Consider the following 16388-nt stretch of genomic DNA (forward strand, 5'->3'; position numbering starts at 1 on the left):
CTTGACAACCTAAGAAATGTATAATGTTTATTATAATATTATTGGGGAATACTGCTAATAAGTATATATTAGCTTATAAAGATGTTGAGGAAATATTTGACAAAATCCAGCATCCTTTCTTTTCTTTTCTTTTTTCTTCTATTTTTTTTTCCCTTTCTTAATAAAAATGCTTTAAAAGATAGGAATAGAAGGAAGCTTCCTCAGTATGTTTAAGAGCACATATGAAAAAACCCCCAGCTAACATTGTTCTCAATGGTGAAAGACTGAAAGCTTTCCTGCTAAAGATGGGAACAAGAAAAGGATGCCCAGTGTCACCACTGTTATTCAACATTGTGCTGGAAGTTCTAGCTGGAGCAGTTAGGCAAGAGAAAGAAATAAAAGGTGTCCAAATCGGAAAGGAAGAAGTAAAACTTTCACTATTTATAGATGACATGATCCTATATTTACAAGGTCCTGAAAAATCTACAACTAAGCTACAGAACATTAATAAACAAGTTCAGCTAAGTGGTGGGATACAAAAATCAGCAGTGTTTCTATATACTAGTAATGAGCAAGCTGAGGAGGAAATCAAGAAAAAAATTCCATTTACAATAGCAACCAAAAGAATCAAATTATCTAGTAAAAAATTTAACCAATGATGTAAAGGACCTAAACACAGAAAACTACAAAACATTGCTTAAAGAAATAAAAGAAGATCTAAATAAATGGAAGGATATTCTGTGTTCATGTAATAGTAGACTAAATATTGTTAAGATATCAAGTCCACCCAAATTGATTACAGAGTCAACACAATGCTGATCAAAATTCCAACATAATTGGAAAAGCCATTATCAAATTTATTTATTTATTAAGGGGCCTCAAATAGCTAAAACATCTCAAAAAAGAAGAATGAAGTTGGAAGACTCTAACTTTTAGACTTCAAAGAATATTACAGTCAGCATGGTACTGACATAAAGATAGATATACTGACCAAAACAGTATGGTAATGGCATAAAGACAGATATACTGACTAATGGAATCAAACTGAGAGTTCAGAAATAGACCCTCACATCTATGGCCAACTGATATTTGACAAAGCTGTCTACCCAACTGGGACAGAACAGCCTCTTCAACAAATGGTGCTGGGAAAACTGGATATCCATATCCAAAATAATGAAAGATGATCCCTACCTCACACCTTACACAAAAATAAACTCAAAATGGATCAAAGACCTAAATATAAGAACTAGGATCACAAAACTCCTAGAAGAAAATGTAGAGAAGAACCTTCAAGAGCTTGTGGTAGGCAATGTTTCTTAAACTTTACATCCAAAGCATAAGGAATTAAAGAAAAAAAATGAATAAACGGGACCTCCTCAAAATTCAAAACTTTTGTGCATCTGTTCTGGTTTGCTAATGCTGCTGGAATGCAAAACACCAGAAATGGATCAGCTTTTATAAAGGGGGTTTATTTGGTTACCAAGTTACAGTCTTAAGGCCATAAAGTGTCCAAGGTAACACACCAGCAATCGGGTACCTTCACAGGAGGATGGCCAATGGTGTCCGGAAAACCTCTGTTAGCTGGGAAGGCATGTGGCTGGTGACTGCTCCAAAGTTCTGATTTCAAAATGGCTTTCTCTCAGGATGTTCCTCTCTAGGCTGCAGTTCCTCAAAAATGTCACTCTTAGTTGCTCTTGGGGTGTTTGTCCTCTCTTAGCTTCTCCAGAGCAAGAGTCTGCTTTCAACAGTCATCTTCAAACTGTCTCTCATCTGCAGATCCTCTCTTACCTCCTGTGCATTCTTCAAAGTGTTCCTCTTGGCTGTAGCACCCTCACTCTTTCTGTCTGAGCTTATATAGTACTCCAGTAAACTAATCATGGCCCATGCTGAATGGGTGGAGCCACACCTCCATGGAAATTATCTAATCAGAATTATCACCTACAGTTGGGTGGGTCAATCTCCATGGAAACACTCAACGGATTCCAATCTAATCAACATTAATATGTTTGTCCCCACAAGATTGCATCAAAGAATATGGCTTTTTCTAGGGGACATACTACATTCAAACCGGCACATTCCACCCCCTGGACCCCAGAAAAACATATTCTTTCCTAATACAAAATACATTCATCCCATCACAATATCACAAAAACTTAAATCATTTCAGTAACAATAGGTAAGTACAAGATCTCATCAAAATCAGTTACAGGCATGGTCTGTCCTAATGCAAAATTCCCCTCTGGCTCTGTACCTGTGAAACTTAGAACTAGTTATCTGCTTCCAATATACAAAGGAGGGATATTCACAGAATAAACATGCCCATTGCTATAAGGAGAAACTGAAAGGAAAACAACATTTAAGGAAACAAAACAGTTCCTAAAACCCACAGGGCAAACTCCATTAGATTTCAAAGTCTGAGAGTCATTTCCTGTTATCCTTAGGGCTTGAGAGAGCAGCAGTCTAACCTTTCTTAAGGGCCTTTGTGGCAGCCCTCTTCTCTCCAAATGCTGGGGTGAGTACTCCAACATATTCATACACTGGGGAGACCACCTCCTCGGTCCCACCCTCCTCAAACATTGGGGCAGCACATGGATTCTCTTCTATCTCTGGGGCACACGCTCAACCTCGTCAGAACAGTGGGGTGGCAGCCAGGCTCTCCCCATTCCCCTGGGAATGTGCTCCACCCTCTTTGGGGCCTGGTGTGGCAAAACTCTTGCTGAGCATTGAGGCAGAAGGCCCACCCTCGACCTCCGGGGCAAACTCACCCTTTCCATGCAAGCGGGCCACTCTGCTCTTCCAGCCCAAGACCTCTTGACTCCAGACCTCAACCTCCAGGTCCCTGCCTTTGAAGAAATTTTTCTTTCATTTTGTTCCTTGTCTGTCTCCTCCAGTCCAGATTGGCAGCAGCTCTGTCTATAACGATCTCACAAAAATTCTGTTGGCTTTGCATGAAGCACACGGGGTCAAAGCTGTCAGACGACAGGGGTTTCCACAAATCCTTTCTGGATAACACCATCTCCAATCCTGGCTTGTTCTGAAATGGTGGCTGGGCTCCATGTTTGGTTAAATCCTCACGTGGGGCTGTAACTTCTGGGGTGCCACCCCCTGGAAACCCGGAATTTTCCAAACTATTAGTTTCTTTTTTCTTTGAACTCAAGAGTTCAGTTCTAAGTTTATCTCTCTCTGCTTGCAAAGAGAAGCCATGCCATATCCACAACTTTTAGTTTTGAAATCTTATCAGCCAAGTATCCTAGCTCATTGCTCTCAAATTCTTCCTTCCATCTGACACCAGGACTCAATTTTGCCAAATTCTCTGCCACTTTAAAACAAGGATTGCCTTTCTTCCAGTTCACAACAACACATTCATCATTTCTGCTCAAAGCCTCATCAGAAGTATCTTTAGAGTCTATATTTCCACAAACAATCTCTTCAAAACAATATACGCCTTTTCTATCAAGCTCCTCACAATTCTTCCAGAATCCTCCCCTTATCCATTTTAAAAGCTGTTCCAACATGTTTGGCATTTGCAAGCTCAGCAGCACCAGCACCCCACTCCTGGTACCAAAATCTGCTCTCATTTGCTAATGCTGCCAGAATGCAAAACACCAGAAACGGACTGGCTTTTATAAAAGGGGGTTTATTTGGTTACACAGTTACAGTCTTAAGGCCATGAAGTGTCCAAGGTAACACATCAGCAATCGGGTACCTTCACTGGAGGATGGCCAATGGTGTCTGGAAAACCTCTGTTAGCTGGGAAGGCACGTGGCTGGTGTCTGCTCCAAGTTCTGGTTTCAAAATGGCTTTCTACCAGGACATTCCTCTCTAGGCTGCAGCTCCTCTTCAAAATGCCCCTCTCAGTTGCTCTTGGGGCGTTTGTCCTCTCTTAGCTTCTCTGGAGCAAGAGTCTGCTTTCAACGGTCGTCTTCAAACTGTCTCTCATCTGCAGCTCCTCTCTTAGCTCCTGTGCATTTTTCAAAGCATCCCTCTTGGCTGTAGCAAGCTTGCTTCTTCTGTCTGAGCTTATATAGTGCTCTAGTAAACTAATCAAGGCCCATGCTGAACGGGCAGGGCCACACCTCCATGGAAATTATCCAATCACAGTTATCACCTACAGTTGGGTGGGTCACATCTCCTTGCAAACACTCAACGGATTCCAATCTAATCAACATTAATATGTCTGTCCCCACAAGATTGCATCAAAGAATACGGCTTTTTCTAGGGGACATACTACATTGAAACCGGCAGAGGTGGTGACGATGGTAGCACAATATTACAAGTGTAATTAACAGCACTGAATGATGTATGAGAATGTGGTTGTTCCAGTTTGCTAATGCTGCTGGCATGCAAAATACCAGAAACGGATTGGCTTTTATAAAGAGGGTTTATTTGGTTACACAGTTACAGTCTCAAGGCCATAAAAGTGTCCAAGCTAAGTTGTCAGCACAAGTATAACTTCACCGAAGGAAGGCCAATGGCGCCTGGAAAACCTCTGTTAGCTGGGGAAGCACGTGATCGGGTCCTTCCAAACAGAAGGACCTGAGAGCAGCTCAGAGAGACATTTTGGAGACGGCTGCTGAAAGCAGACTTTTGCTGACACTTGGGTGATGCTAGCCCAGTGTTTTTTCCAGAGTCACTAAGAGAGGACAAAATGCCTCAAGAGCAACATTTTGAAGAAAGCACAGGAGCTGAGAGAGGAGCTGGAACATCATTTGGGATCAGCAGACGCCAGCCATGTGCCTTCCCAGCTAACAGAGGTTTTCCAAACGCCACTGGCCTTCATTCAGTGAAGGTATACTCATGCTGATGCCTTAATTTGGACATTTTTATGGCCTTCAGATTGTAAATTTGTAACCAAATAAATCCCCTTTATAAAAGCCAATCTGTTTCTGGTATCATGACGGCAGCATTAGCAAACCAGAAAAATATGCTTTGTTAAATGATAAAATAAAACATACAAATTATTCTGTAGTTGATGATATGTATCAGTTTTCTTAGGAATATCGTGTTGGAAAGTTTGTTTCTGGCATTTTCCTTTGATGTGACAGATAAATTAAATACAATGAAAAAAGTTATTTTTGTTTTTAAGAAAATTACAAGTTAAAATTTGTACTGGTGAACAATAAGGTTTGTAGAAATTTTACTGCCTTGTAATTTTATAAGATCCCACTTTTTAAAATAGAAAGGGCATTAGGATATATATTGTTATACTCAAATTTGGTTTTAAGCTCTTGACAAATGTCTTTTCCTTGCTCAATAAACACTGTAATGAGTCTTACAGATGTATATTCATGTTAAATATTAATTAATCATTGTGATTTAGAAATGTTAATTATTATAGTTTAAGTGAACTTCAACAAAATGATTAAGCTTAGATTAAGAATATATATTAATAAAAAAATGATATAGAAGTGAAGCAAAGATCTTAAAGTAAAAAAGAAAAAAATATGATGGGATGGAAATATTTAAATGTTTGACTTACTCTCTCTTATGTTATCCCAATTCCATTGATCATTCTTGAAGAAAGGATGCTGTTTTATTTCTTCTACGCCATTTCTTCCAAGTCGTACCTCCCTAAACAATGCAGTTAAAGATTGCATTATGAAAAATAAGATTATGAAAAGACAAAAATATTAACTCTATCTCAACAGTTAAATCAACATAAGTATCACAAATGATTCTGAGATATTTTTATATAAAGCTTCACTAAAATGTTTCTGAAAAATAAGCAATTCCAACTTCAAAATAAGTGGTTTCCCTAGATATATTTAAAGGACTATGATGTATTAATTGTCATGGAATGTGAAATATATTCCCATCTATAGTTTCTGTTGAAAGTAAGTACACTTAAGACTTTCAAATAAAAAACGTATCTCCCTGTGTCAAAACCACTTGACCAAATAGGTCACAAACAGACGGAGGTCTAACTTCAGGCATGGAAGAGTTATTCAAAACCTTTCTATCAGAAAAAAATATTTTCAAAATCTCTCCCTGGTGGAGGAAGACGGTGTTGGGTGGTGGTGGGTAAAAGGGGGAAAAAAAAATCTCTCCCTCTTCCTAAAAATAACTTGTGTTATGTTTGAAAGTATACATATTTACTCTTATAGATTATATTTATGTACATACATTAAACTTATTCTGAATACAAGAAAAATATTACTAAGAATTTCATTCTTTGACCCTTTGAGTCTTCAGTGAAGATTGTATGGAAATAGCATTTGTTTTACATATCCCATGAAGCTATGCTTAACACAAACAGAAAAATCTGTAGATGTTAGAGGGAGTACTCCTAGAAACGTTTACGGCATTAAATTCTTTCCAAAATACCTGTTCTCTACCTACAACCATTCCTTAAGACTGCCCTCTACCAAAAAAAAAAAAAAAAAGCTAAAGCAAATCTTTCATGAATAATACTCCTTTCATTAAAGGATGCAACACTCTGCTTCAGAATTTACCATTCAGCACAAACTATGGTCTGTGCTTGTTTGAATGTATTATGCCCCCCAGAAAAAGCCATATTCTTTGATGCAAACTTGTGGGGCATATTAGTGGGGATTAAGTTGGAACATTTGGATTAGGGTGTTTGCATGGAAATGCGCCTCACCCAACTGTGGGTGATGACTCTAACTGGATCATTTCCATGGAGGTGTTACCCCACCCATTCAGGGTGGGTCTAAATTAAAACACTGGAGCCATATAAATAAGCTGACAAACAGAAAGAACTCAGTGCAGCTGAGAGTGACATTTTGAAGAGGAGCTACAGCCAAGAGGGACACTTTGCAGAATGCACAGAAGATGAGAGTAGCTGCAGATGACAGTTTGAAGGCAGCTGTTGAGCTTGTAGAAGCTAAGAGAGTACAAACACCCCAAGAGCAACAAAGAGTGACATTTTCGAGGAACTGCAGCCTAGAGAGGAATACCCTGGGAGAAAGCCGTTTTGAAACCAGAACTTGGAGCAGACACCAGCCATGTGCCTTCCCAGCTAACAGAGGTTTTCTGGACGCCATTGGCCATCTTCCAGTGAAGGTAGCCGATTGTTGATGTGTTACCTTGGACACTTTATGGCCTTAAGACTGTAACTGTGTAAGCAAATAATCCCCCTTTTATAAAAGCCAATCCATCTCTGGTGTTTTGCATTCCAGCAGCATTAGCAAACTAGAACATGGTCTTATTGCACCAACATTCCATCTTGTCCCCAAATCAAATATTATACAGGTATTGTTTTGAGTTTACTGGCATGGTTGTTCATTACTCATATAATTAACAAATTTTAAAGTTTTATTCTACAAATGACTAACAAATGATTGACTACTCTAAAAAGGAAAGATAAAATAACTTTTTTTGTTTCTGATGGAAAAAGAAAAAAATTATAATTTTTGGTTTGATGAGAGTGAGGAAAACAAGTATTAACAGAAATTTATACTAGTGTAACCTCTCTTGGGGTCAATTTTGCAACATCAATCCATTTTAAAATGTGTATCCCAGAATTCCACCTTTAACATTTTATCATAAAAAAAAGTATGCAAAGACGAACGTAAATTCACTGAAATACTGTTCATAACAGCAACGGTATAACAAACAATAAAGTATGCTGAGGCATTAGAGTATTTTAGAGCTAGAAATGGCCTTAGTTGTCATCTAGTCTAAGCCCACAAGTAAAATTAGTTCCCATCAACTTAAATAATTTTCCCAAGATCACAGAGCTGATGAGTAAAAGTTTGGACTGGGGCGAAAGCACCCTCTGTATTTGTCCTTTGATAGGATGATGCCTACTGTAAACATAAAATGGGGAAACCAGAAAAGAATTGAATATAGAGCCAGGGAATAAAAACTGGATAGTTTTCTAGCTTCTCTTATTGACCCCAGTTTTCACAATTTAGTTCATCTCTTTGTTTTAAAAATATATATATATAATTTCAAGGATAGACTTGCTCATATTCAAATGCAAATAAAAGAGCTGGGAAGGAGGCACTCCCAAGTCAAACAAAGGTTTTGAGTATGCATCTGCACAAAATGCTCTCCCCACAAAAGTCAAGAGTAATATGGATTAACCACCTTAAAGTATAAAAAGTGAATAATACAAAGTTTTATTTCTATCAGCTGCATTATTTTATCAAGCCCTTTTCTCTTTTTTAGTCATAAAGGTTAAGATTAGAGATAGGTTATAATCAGGATGCACAAACAATATAATGAGGGTAACCCAAGAACAGATTTAGCAGTTTTAAAAATAAAAAGGCTAATCCGGAATTAAATGCAATTTGGATAATGAGAGAAAAAAAAAGATTGATTTCATATGTAAATATGCACTGGGTAAGCTTTCATTTCTACAAATTTAAAAGTGCTTCTTTACAAAGAAATTCAAAGTATATTACCTATCAGTTAAGAAGGCACAGATGAGATTCTTTGCATGTTTAGAAATTTCTGCATCTTCAGGAAAACATAGTGAGTTTTTATGATCCATAATTTTGCTGTATGTTCCTACAAGTGAATCTGCATAAAATGGAGTATCCCCTAAAATGGCAAGAAAGAAGATACTCAGTTTAACAGAGATTGCAAATTAAACACTTTTCATCTAGTACACAAAGTTTAAATTTGTCATGTAAATGAAAGAACAAATGCTCTATGGTCCATGAGTTCCAGTCAAAATGAACAAACACAAAAATATACTTTAATTTTAACTATACCAATGACCCATGTACCCTTAAGAATCACATCAACAACAAAAATAGTAACTCTAGAATTTATTCAACAGAAGAAAGGAAACAATTTATTGAATAGATAAAGAGAAAGATTACCAAGTGGGATCAAGTCAGTATAATGATTGAGTTGGATCAGCCTTTTGAGACTCTCTAAAGCTGCACTGTACAAAAGAGTACCATCAGCCATACATAGCAAGTTAAAGTTGAAGTAATCAAAATTAAATAAAATGAAAAATTCAGTTCTTTGATCACAGTAGCCATGTTTCAAGTGCTTAATGTGGACAATCGCTACCCTTTCAGACAGCACAGACATACACCATCTGCATATCATACATTGGTCAGGGCTGCTCAAAGAGTTAGTCCAGCCCTATTATTTTATATATGAGGAAGGCAGGGCCCAGAGAGGTGACAGGTGACTTGCCTAAGAAGACACATAGCTAGAACTGGAAAAGGCAGAAACTGGTCTACCAATGCAGTATTCCTGCTAACTAATGACTGTGATAAAGAGGCAATGAAGCAACTGATTGAAAAAAAGTGGAAGGCAGCAAATGGCTATTACATACCTAAGCCCACAAGGGTCAAAGGCCCTGTTGGTATGCCCCAACTACAAGTTACTTGAGTGCAAACCAGACTTTCCTCAATAATCAATGATCCAAAACTTCAAAAGGGTATTTAGATCGTTAGTTTCTGTTGTTTGTTTTTGAAGGGTAGAGGAAGGAGAATTTGAATCCAAGGTTTTTCTAGTGTCATTTTTAACTGCAACAAAATCATTTCAGTGAAGGCCAGTGCCAACCAACCCGAGTGAGCACCAGAGCAGGTTCAGAATACTGCAAATTATTGCCATTCCAACTCATTAAATTCAGTTCTCGGAGTTGAAAACAGTAGCAGGAATTTAAATGGTGTACACAAAGGTCCATTACAAAGACAAAGGCCCAAAACAAGTAAAACTATGTCATGAGACTAAGGATGATAAGATCAATGCTACATACTCAGGATGGTTATTGACAGAATTATGCCACCAAATGGTTCCACGACTAATTATTATTCAAAATTGGGAATTCAAAAAAAAAAATTCTGAGTTTTTTTAGTAATACAGATTCTATTCTCATAGATTTTACAGATTTTCCACTACCAATTTATCTTAGGGTCATCTTCTAGAAAATCGATTTTCAAATTCTAAAAATGTATTTTTAACTATCAAGTCATTCATTGTAATAGTATTATCCTAACTACACTTGCCTTGAAAGGGGATTTCACTACATCTCTCCCCATCCCCAAGCCATGTAATTCAGTCATTGGCTTCCTCAGCCAGAAGATATTTTTGTGACCTGAGTACTTAGGAATGGGAAATCTTAGAAATGAAATCTATGATGTAAAGAAAAGTTTCAAAATACTTGAGCTTTTCAAATTTTCATTTGGTCAAAGTATAAGTAATTATCAAATTTGCCTCTGAGTTTTCTGAAACAGAAATATTATTACAATACATGTTAATCCTGAAAATAAAATATCCAATAACTATATTCATGATTTACTTCATGGAAGTACATACCGACTATATATGTACAATTAGTAAACAAAAAATACAGTTCACGAAATCAATTGTATAACAATTACATAACAGAACTGAAGAGTACTTTTAGTTCTATATTACTAATGAAACAAATGTTAACAGTCCTACATGTATATTCACATTTGTATGCATATTTACAACTAATACCATTGATGAAGAAAATCTTAGAATGGAGGCCCACTGCAGCTATAATTTGCTTATTGTTCTAAAATTTTCTTAATGTAAAAAGGTCCACTGGAAGAATATTTCCTAGCAGTACACTTTCAATCCCTTTCATATTCTACCTATTCTATTCAATTACTGTCCCAGTCAGTATGAGGCTTGGTATTTGCTTTCTAGTTAACAATTTCTCATATCAGACACCACTAATTAAAGTTTTCAGAAATTTCACTTCTCCCCAAATTTCCTCATACTCTAAGATTCCTGACTTATTTTTAAGTGTTATGAGAAGAGTTTAAAAAAAAAGAACAAATTAAAATATTTACTTACCCACCAGCATCTCAAAAAGGAAAACACCTACAGACCACCAATCACATTCTCGTCCATAGTACCCATCACCGCCCTGTGACTTCAGAACCTCAGGGGATATGTAATCAGGTGTCCCAACTGCTGTGTCACAGTGCACCATACCTGTCTGTATAAACAACAGAGATAAAGAGAAACAGATCAGTGTAAATGCACACACACACACAAAATTCATTTATTAGTCCTACAGTGACTACACTTTGCTACCAACAGAGCTTCATTGTGATGTGACTTTGGGAGAAAAGAGGTTAAATGCATTATGAGGTACATAAAAATGCTTGGATTATGGGAGGAATAAATTTCAAACTCTAAAATACAGGAGGCTTCAACAATGAAAGAAGGAAAAGGTGGTCAACCCCATGGGAATACCATGCAACGCAACATCTTTTGTTGCCTTTTCTTACACTATGAAGTAGTTACATGAGAAGTTCAAAATGTGGTATTAAGGCACCTGATCTGGGGAAAAGAAAACAATAATAAGAGAAAGGTAGTTTTCATATTTTCAAAAGAAAATGAAGAGCTTAAGATTACAGAGGACCCTAATTTGGAGGCTGGGTAAAGAATTTAGAAATGGTTCTAATTCTATCAAGACAAAATTGGGGTAATAGATCCGATGTTTAAATTAAAATACCTTATCCATCTGAAAGCTGCACCTCAATATGTATACATAGGAATATGGAGCTGTAGAATCAAAATGTATCTGACAAGACAATAAAAAGCATCTTATTTGTGTTTAGTTTCAGTGATATTTGTTTGATGTCTTTTTGACAAGGACAAAATTCATTTTATTAATTATAATTGTGTGTATGCTACAAAATTAAATCCCTATAGAATAGTGCTAAATAATACTCTCTCACTTCCAGTTCTGTCCAAACTTGCAGAGATTTTATAGATTAATTTAGATGTTCTTCATTTCTTTTACCTGCTCAGTAGTGTCCTCCAAATTCTTCCTAAGAAGGCTACAAAAAATTTCAAAACACTGTCTATATATTTTGACCATCTTGGGAAAAGAAGTTCAATATATTTTCCGAACATGATTTATGTAAATGTTTTTACTTAAATGCTATAACACATGTGTTAAACATGGAAAATTAATTTAAAAAACAATTTTTACATTCCTCAAATTAGTAGAAATAACTTAGTGATTTTATTTTCCAATGTATATAGCAAACAGAGAATAGAAATCATTTTGGTTCCATACAAATTAATAAGTTATGTGGAAATAATTAAGCAAATTCTTGAGTAATGCTTTGTGTGGATTACTACATAAAATAAAAGATGAGCAAGACAGTCCCTAATGTCAAAAGACAGGGTATACAATTAATTTTTGTCATGGACTATCCTCTAGTATACACTTCTGTTGGAGAATAAAATTAACAGAGACTTATTAGAGTAAAGGCAATCTCTTCATTTCACATGTATCCACAGAATGTGGATTTTAAAGAGTGAATCTTGTGAGACTTACAATTAAAACCTTGCTGACACACACAAATGCAACAAATGGCAAAATTATCATTCAAAGGTTCAGAGGAGGGACAGGAATGGGTAAGAAATAAGAAAGAATCAGCATAAAGTTAGGCTGCAAAGGATGGAGAGGTAAGGCTTTAAAGAAAACTGGGTGGTATGACAGTTTACATAAAAAAAAGAACATAAATAAGGGAACAAGAATGATTTTATATAAAACATGTTTAAGAAATGCAGTGAAGTTCAAAGTTATCAAAGTTTGATAACAATGAAGATTAGAACAGTAAGCTGGAGATCAGTTTGAACAACTACCCAGAGAATAAATCATTTGGCAGGACTAAAGATTTTTAGTCGGTAAACTTTGTGAATAGCATTCTGCATTAAGAAAATTGTTCTAACCACAATTTTTGGCCAACATATTCAGGGTTAAGATTTTTAAAAATAAACAACTGAAAAAAGATATTTAAACAATTGTTTCCTAGGATAGCGCTCAAATTAAAGAAATACAGAAGTATGTTAAGTCTATGATCCTGTGCAAATTAAATACAGGAAGAATAAACCAGAAACTAAAGAAATTGGTTTACTTACAGAAGGTGGAAGGGCAAGGGTGGAAAGAAGGGAGAGGTGGTGATGGGGTAGTAGAAATAAGGAGTGACACTTCTCTGAGCATAGGTTTGGAGCTCCAGGAATCAGTCCCTCCACCAAAACAATTACTGAACTGGCAGAAACTGTCTGAATCAACTATTTTGGAACTCTGGAGTTCAGTGAAACAGTGAAGGTTGGTAAATTACAGTAAGTATTGGTGAACTTCACCATCCATGCAGCAGCTACCACCCCCACCTCTCAACCACGTGGCAGGCAGCAGGATGGAAAGGTTAGGCTTTAAAGAAGACTGGGTGGTATGGTAGTTTACATAAAAAAAGAACATAAATAAGGGAACAAGAATGCAGTGGGGACTGTAGCCTGCTGGTGCCTTGGTGGGCTCTGAGGACATAGGCCTCCAAAATCCAGGAGTGTGTGGTCTGTCTGCTGATCTCTGCTTTGGATCAGCTACTTCAGGTCAAGAGGTTAAGGGGTGGGGTGGCAACTCTGAGGATAGTCATTGTTCTTGCCCCTCTCAAGCAAAAGTGGCAGGAGAGTCTAAAAGAGACAGTACCCATTTACCTCTTTTCTCTTTCCAGTACCCATTTGGGAACAAAAAATAGTTTGGAAAAATCACAGATGGCTCCAGACCTCAACAACAAAAAACACTAGCAATTCCAAAGGAGTGGGAGAACTGTATTTCCAGATTTATAACTACATAATACTCAGAATGTACAGCAATGAATAAAAAAACTTACAAGACATACACACACACACACAAAAGGAAATTAAGGCCCACTCACAAGAAAAGAATTTGCCAGAAACCATCCTTAAGGAAGCTCATACACTAGTCAAAGGTATTAGCCAAAGACTTTAAATCAACTTTCTTCAATACGTCCAGTGGGCTAAAGGAATCCAAATACAAAAAAACTAAAGGAAATTAGGAAAACATTTTCTGAACAAAATAAAGAGATGGAAATTTTAAAAGCCTGAAACAGAAATTTGAGTTGCAAAGAACAGTAATTGAAATTAAAAACTCATTAGACAGATTGAACAGCAGGTTTGAACAGGGAGAAGAAACGATCAGTGAACTTGAAGACGAGACAATTGAAATTATCCAGCGTGAGAAGCAGAAAGAAAAAATAATGAAGAAAACTGAACAGAGCTTGAGGGACACTTGGGCAAGCATACCAACATATGCCTCACTGGAATCCCAGAGGGACAAGAGAGAGAAATAAGAGGGAATACTTGGGACACCATCAAGCATACCAACATATGCCTCACTGGAATCCCAGAGGGACAAGAGAGAGAAATAAAGGGGCAGAAAAAATATTTGAAGAAATAATGTCTGAATACCTCCCCAATATGAAAAAAAAAACATGAATATACACATCTAGGAATCCCAAGTAATTCTAAGCAGGACAGACACAAAGAGATCTATACCAGCACACATTATAGAGAAAATGTCAAAATCAAAGGGAGGATTTTTTTTTTATTATTAAATTCAGTTTTACCGAAATACATTCACACACCATACAATCATCCATGATATACAATCCACTGTTCACAGTATGATAACATAATTATGCGTTCATCACCACAATCTATCTCTGAACATTTTCCTTACATCAGAAAGAACCAGAACAAGAATAAAAAATAAAAGTGAAAAAAGAACACCCAGATCATCCCTCCCATCCCACCCCATTTGTCCTTTAGTTTTTATCCCCATTTTTTCTACTCATCCATACACTAGATAAAGGGGGTGTGATCCACAAGGTCTTCACAATCACACTGTCACCCCTTGTAATCTACATTATTATATAATTGTCTTCAGGAGTCCAGACTGCTGGGTTGGAGTTCGGTAGTTTCAGGTATTTACTTCTAGCTATTCCAATACATTAAAACCTAAGAGGTGTTATCTATATAGTGCATAAGAATGTCCACCAGAGTGACCTCTTGACTCCATTTGAAATCTCTCAGCCACTGAAACTATTTCGTCTCATTGTGCATCCTCCTTTTCGTCAAGAAGATACTCTCAGTCCCACGATGCCGGGTCCACATTCATCGCCAGGAGTCATATTCTGCATTGCCAGGGAGATTTACAACCCTGGGAGTTGGGTCCCACGTAGCGGGGAGGGCAGCAAGTTCACCTGTCGAGATGGCTCAGTTAGAGAGAGAGAGGGTCACATCTGAGCAACAAAGAGGTACTCAGGGGGAGACTCTTAGGCATAATTATATGCAAGTTTAGCCTCTCTTTTGCAGTAACGAGCTTCATAAGGACAAGTCAAAGGGAGGATTTTGAAAGCAGCAAGAGAGAAGTGATGTGCTACATACAAGGTATCCCCAATAAGATCAACAATGGATTTCTCATCAGAAATCACGGAGGCCAGAAGACAGTGGGGTCACATATTTAAAGTCTGTAAAGAAAAACAAAAAACAGAACAAAACAAAAAACCTGCCAACCAAGAATTCTTTATCTGGCAAAATTATCTTTCAAAAATGAAAAAGAGAGACTTCCAAGATGGTGGCATAAAGCGGCATGGAAGTTAGTCTCCCCAGAGCAACTAATAAAAAATCAGGAACTAGTAAAAGATCTGGAATAACTGCTGGGAGACGACCATTACTGTCCACACATCGTGCAACAATCTGGAATTGGGAGGAATGCCCAAGACTGCAGCATAAAATCTGTAAGTAAAAACTGCGGACCCAAGCCAAGAGCCCCTTTCCTCATGGCAGCCTGAACTACAAGGCTTTGCTACTAAAGAGCAGCACTCTCTGAACAAGCAAATATACCTCAGCCCAGCTCCAACTGGGGCTTTAATGTTAACTACTCAATACAAACTACGAATCCTCAACAACCAGAGGCTTTTGGGGATGATGACCTTGGAGAGTCAGAGGACATATCTGTCTGGGGACGGGGAGCCCAAAGGATCGGGTGTTATCTCTGGCTGATGGGTGAATCTGGGGACCCAAGATTGACCCTGAAAAGGGGCTTTCTGTCCCTTTCCCTCTCTCTCCCAACCTGGGCTGCTCAGTAGAGAAAGCCTCAGCCGTTCTCAGTTCGCAGTGCTTTGCAGTAGAGAAAGCCTCAGCCATTTTAAACTCACAGCACTCTAACCCAGACAAGGGTGGAGATAACAGAGTCAGAGAAACAAAGAATCTATTTATATGCAAATGACCTCTCTCTAGGGGACATATCTTCCCAAGAGGAAGGGCCCAGCTCTACTACTGCCTTCCATTCAGAACCAGACCCCAGAGCCTGGGGGAAAAGAGCCAGAGGCCACACCTCCTTACACCAGTCTGGAGCTACAGGCTGACAGGCACCTCCTGCTGGGCAGAAAAGCACAGGGTGTGTCTAAGACACACCATCAGGGAAACTGGATACTGAATATTTCTTCCTTCTGGGACCTGAGCTGTTCTCGTCTGGGAAAACCTCACTGAGGTGGCCAAGGAAGTCAGATGCCTAGACAACAGAAAACTACAACCTACACTAAGAAAAACAAAGTTATGGCCCAGTCAAAGGAATAGACTTACACTTCAACTGAGATACAGTAATTGAAACAACTAATGCT

At 37.7% G+C, this 16388-nt stretch overlaps 1 protein-coding gene across 5 annotated transcripts in view; it reads right to left on the reverse strand.

Annotated features, from left to right (window-relative positions):
• ROCK2 (Rho associated coiled-coil containing protein kinase 2) overlaps nucleotides 1-16388 on the reverse strand; it is a 213213-nt gene that overhangs the window by 55173 nt on the left and 141652 nt on the right. For 4 of the 5 annotated variants that reach the window (XR_005213332.1, XR_005213333.1, XM_037812984.1 and 1 more), the window contains exons 6-8: nucleotides 10735-10879; nucleotides 8349-8487; nucleotides 5459-5550 (exon numbers count right to left, since the gene is read on the reverse strand). Coding sequence is in view for 2 of the 5 variants with exons in the window: in XM_037812984.1 (XP_037668912.1) it covers nucleotides 5459-5550; nucleotides 8349-8487; nucleotides 10735-10879 (376 nt within the window). In the remaining 3 variants the exon portion in view is untranslated. Of the gene's footprint in view, nucleotides 1-5458; nucleotides 5551-8348; nucleotides 8488-10734; nucleotides 10880-11401; nucleotides 11618-16388 lie in introns of those variants that run through there. The other variant, XR_005213334.1, reaches the window with a different exon arrangement.

The sequence above is a fragment of the Choloepus didactylus genome, chromosome 20, assembly GCF_015220235.1.
Source record: "Choloepus didactylus isolate mChoDid1 chromosome 20, mChoDid1.pri, whole genome shotgun sequence".
Taxonomy (NCBI): Eukaryota; Metazoa; Chordata; class Mammalia; order Pilosa; family Megalonychidae; genus Choloepus; species Choloepus didactylus.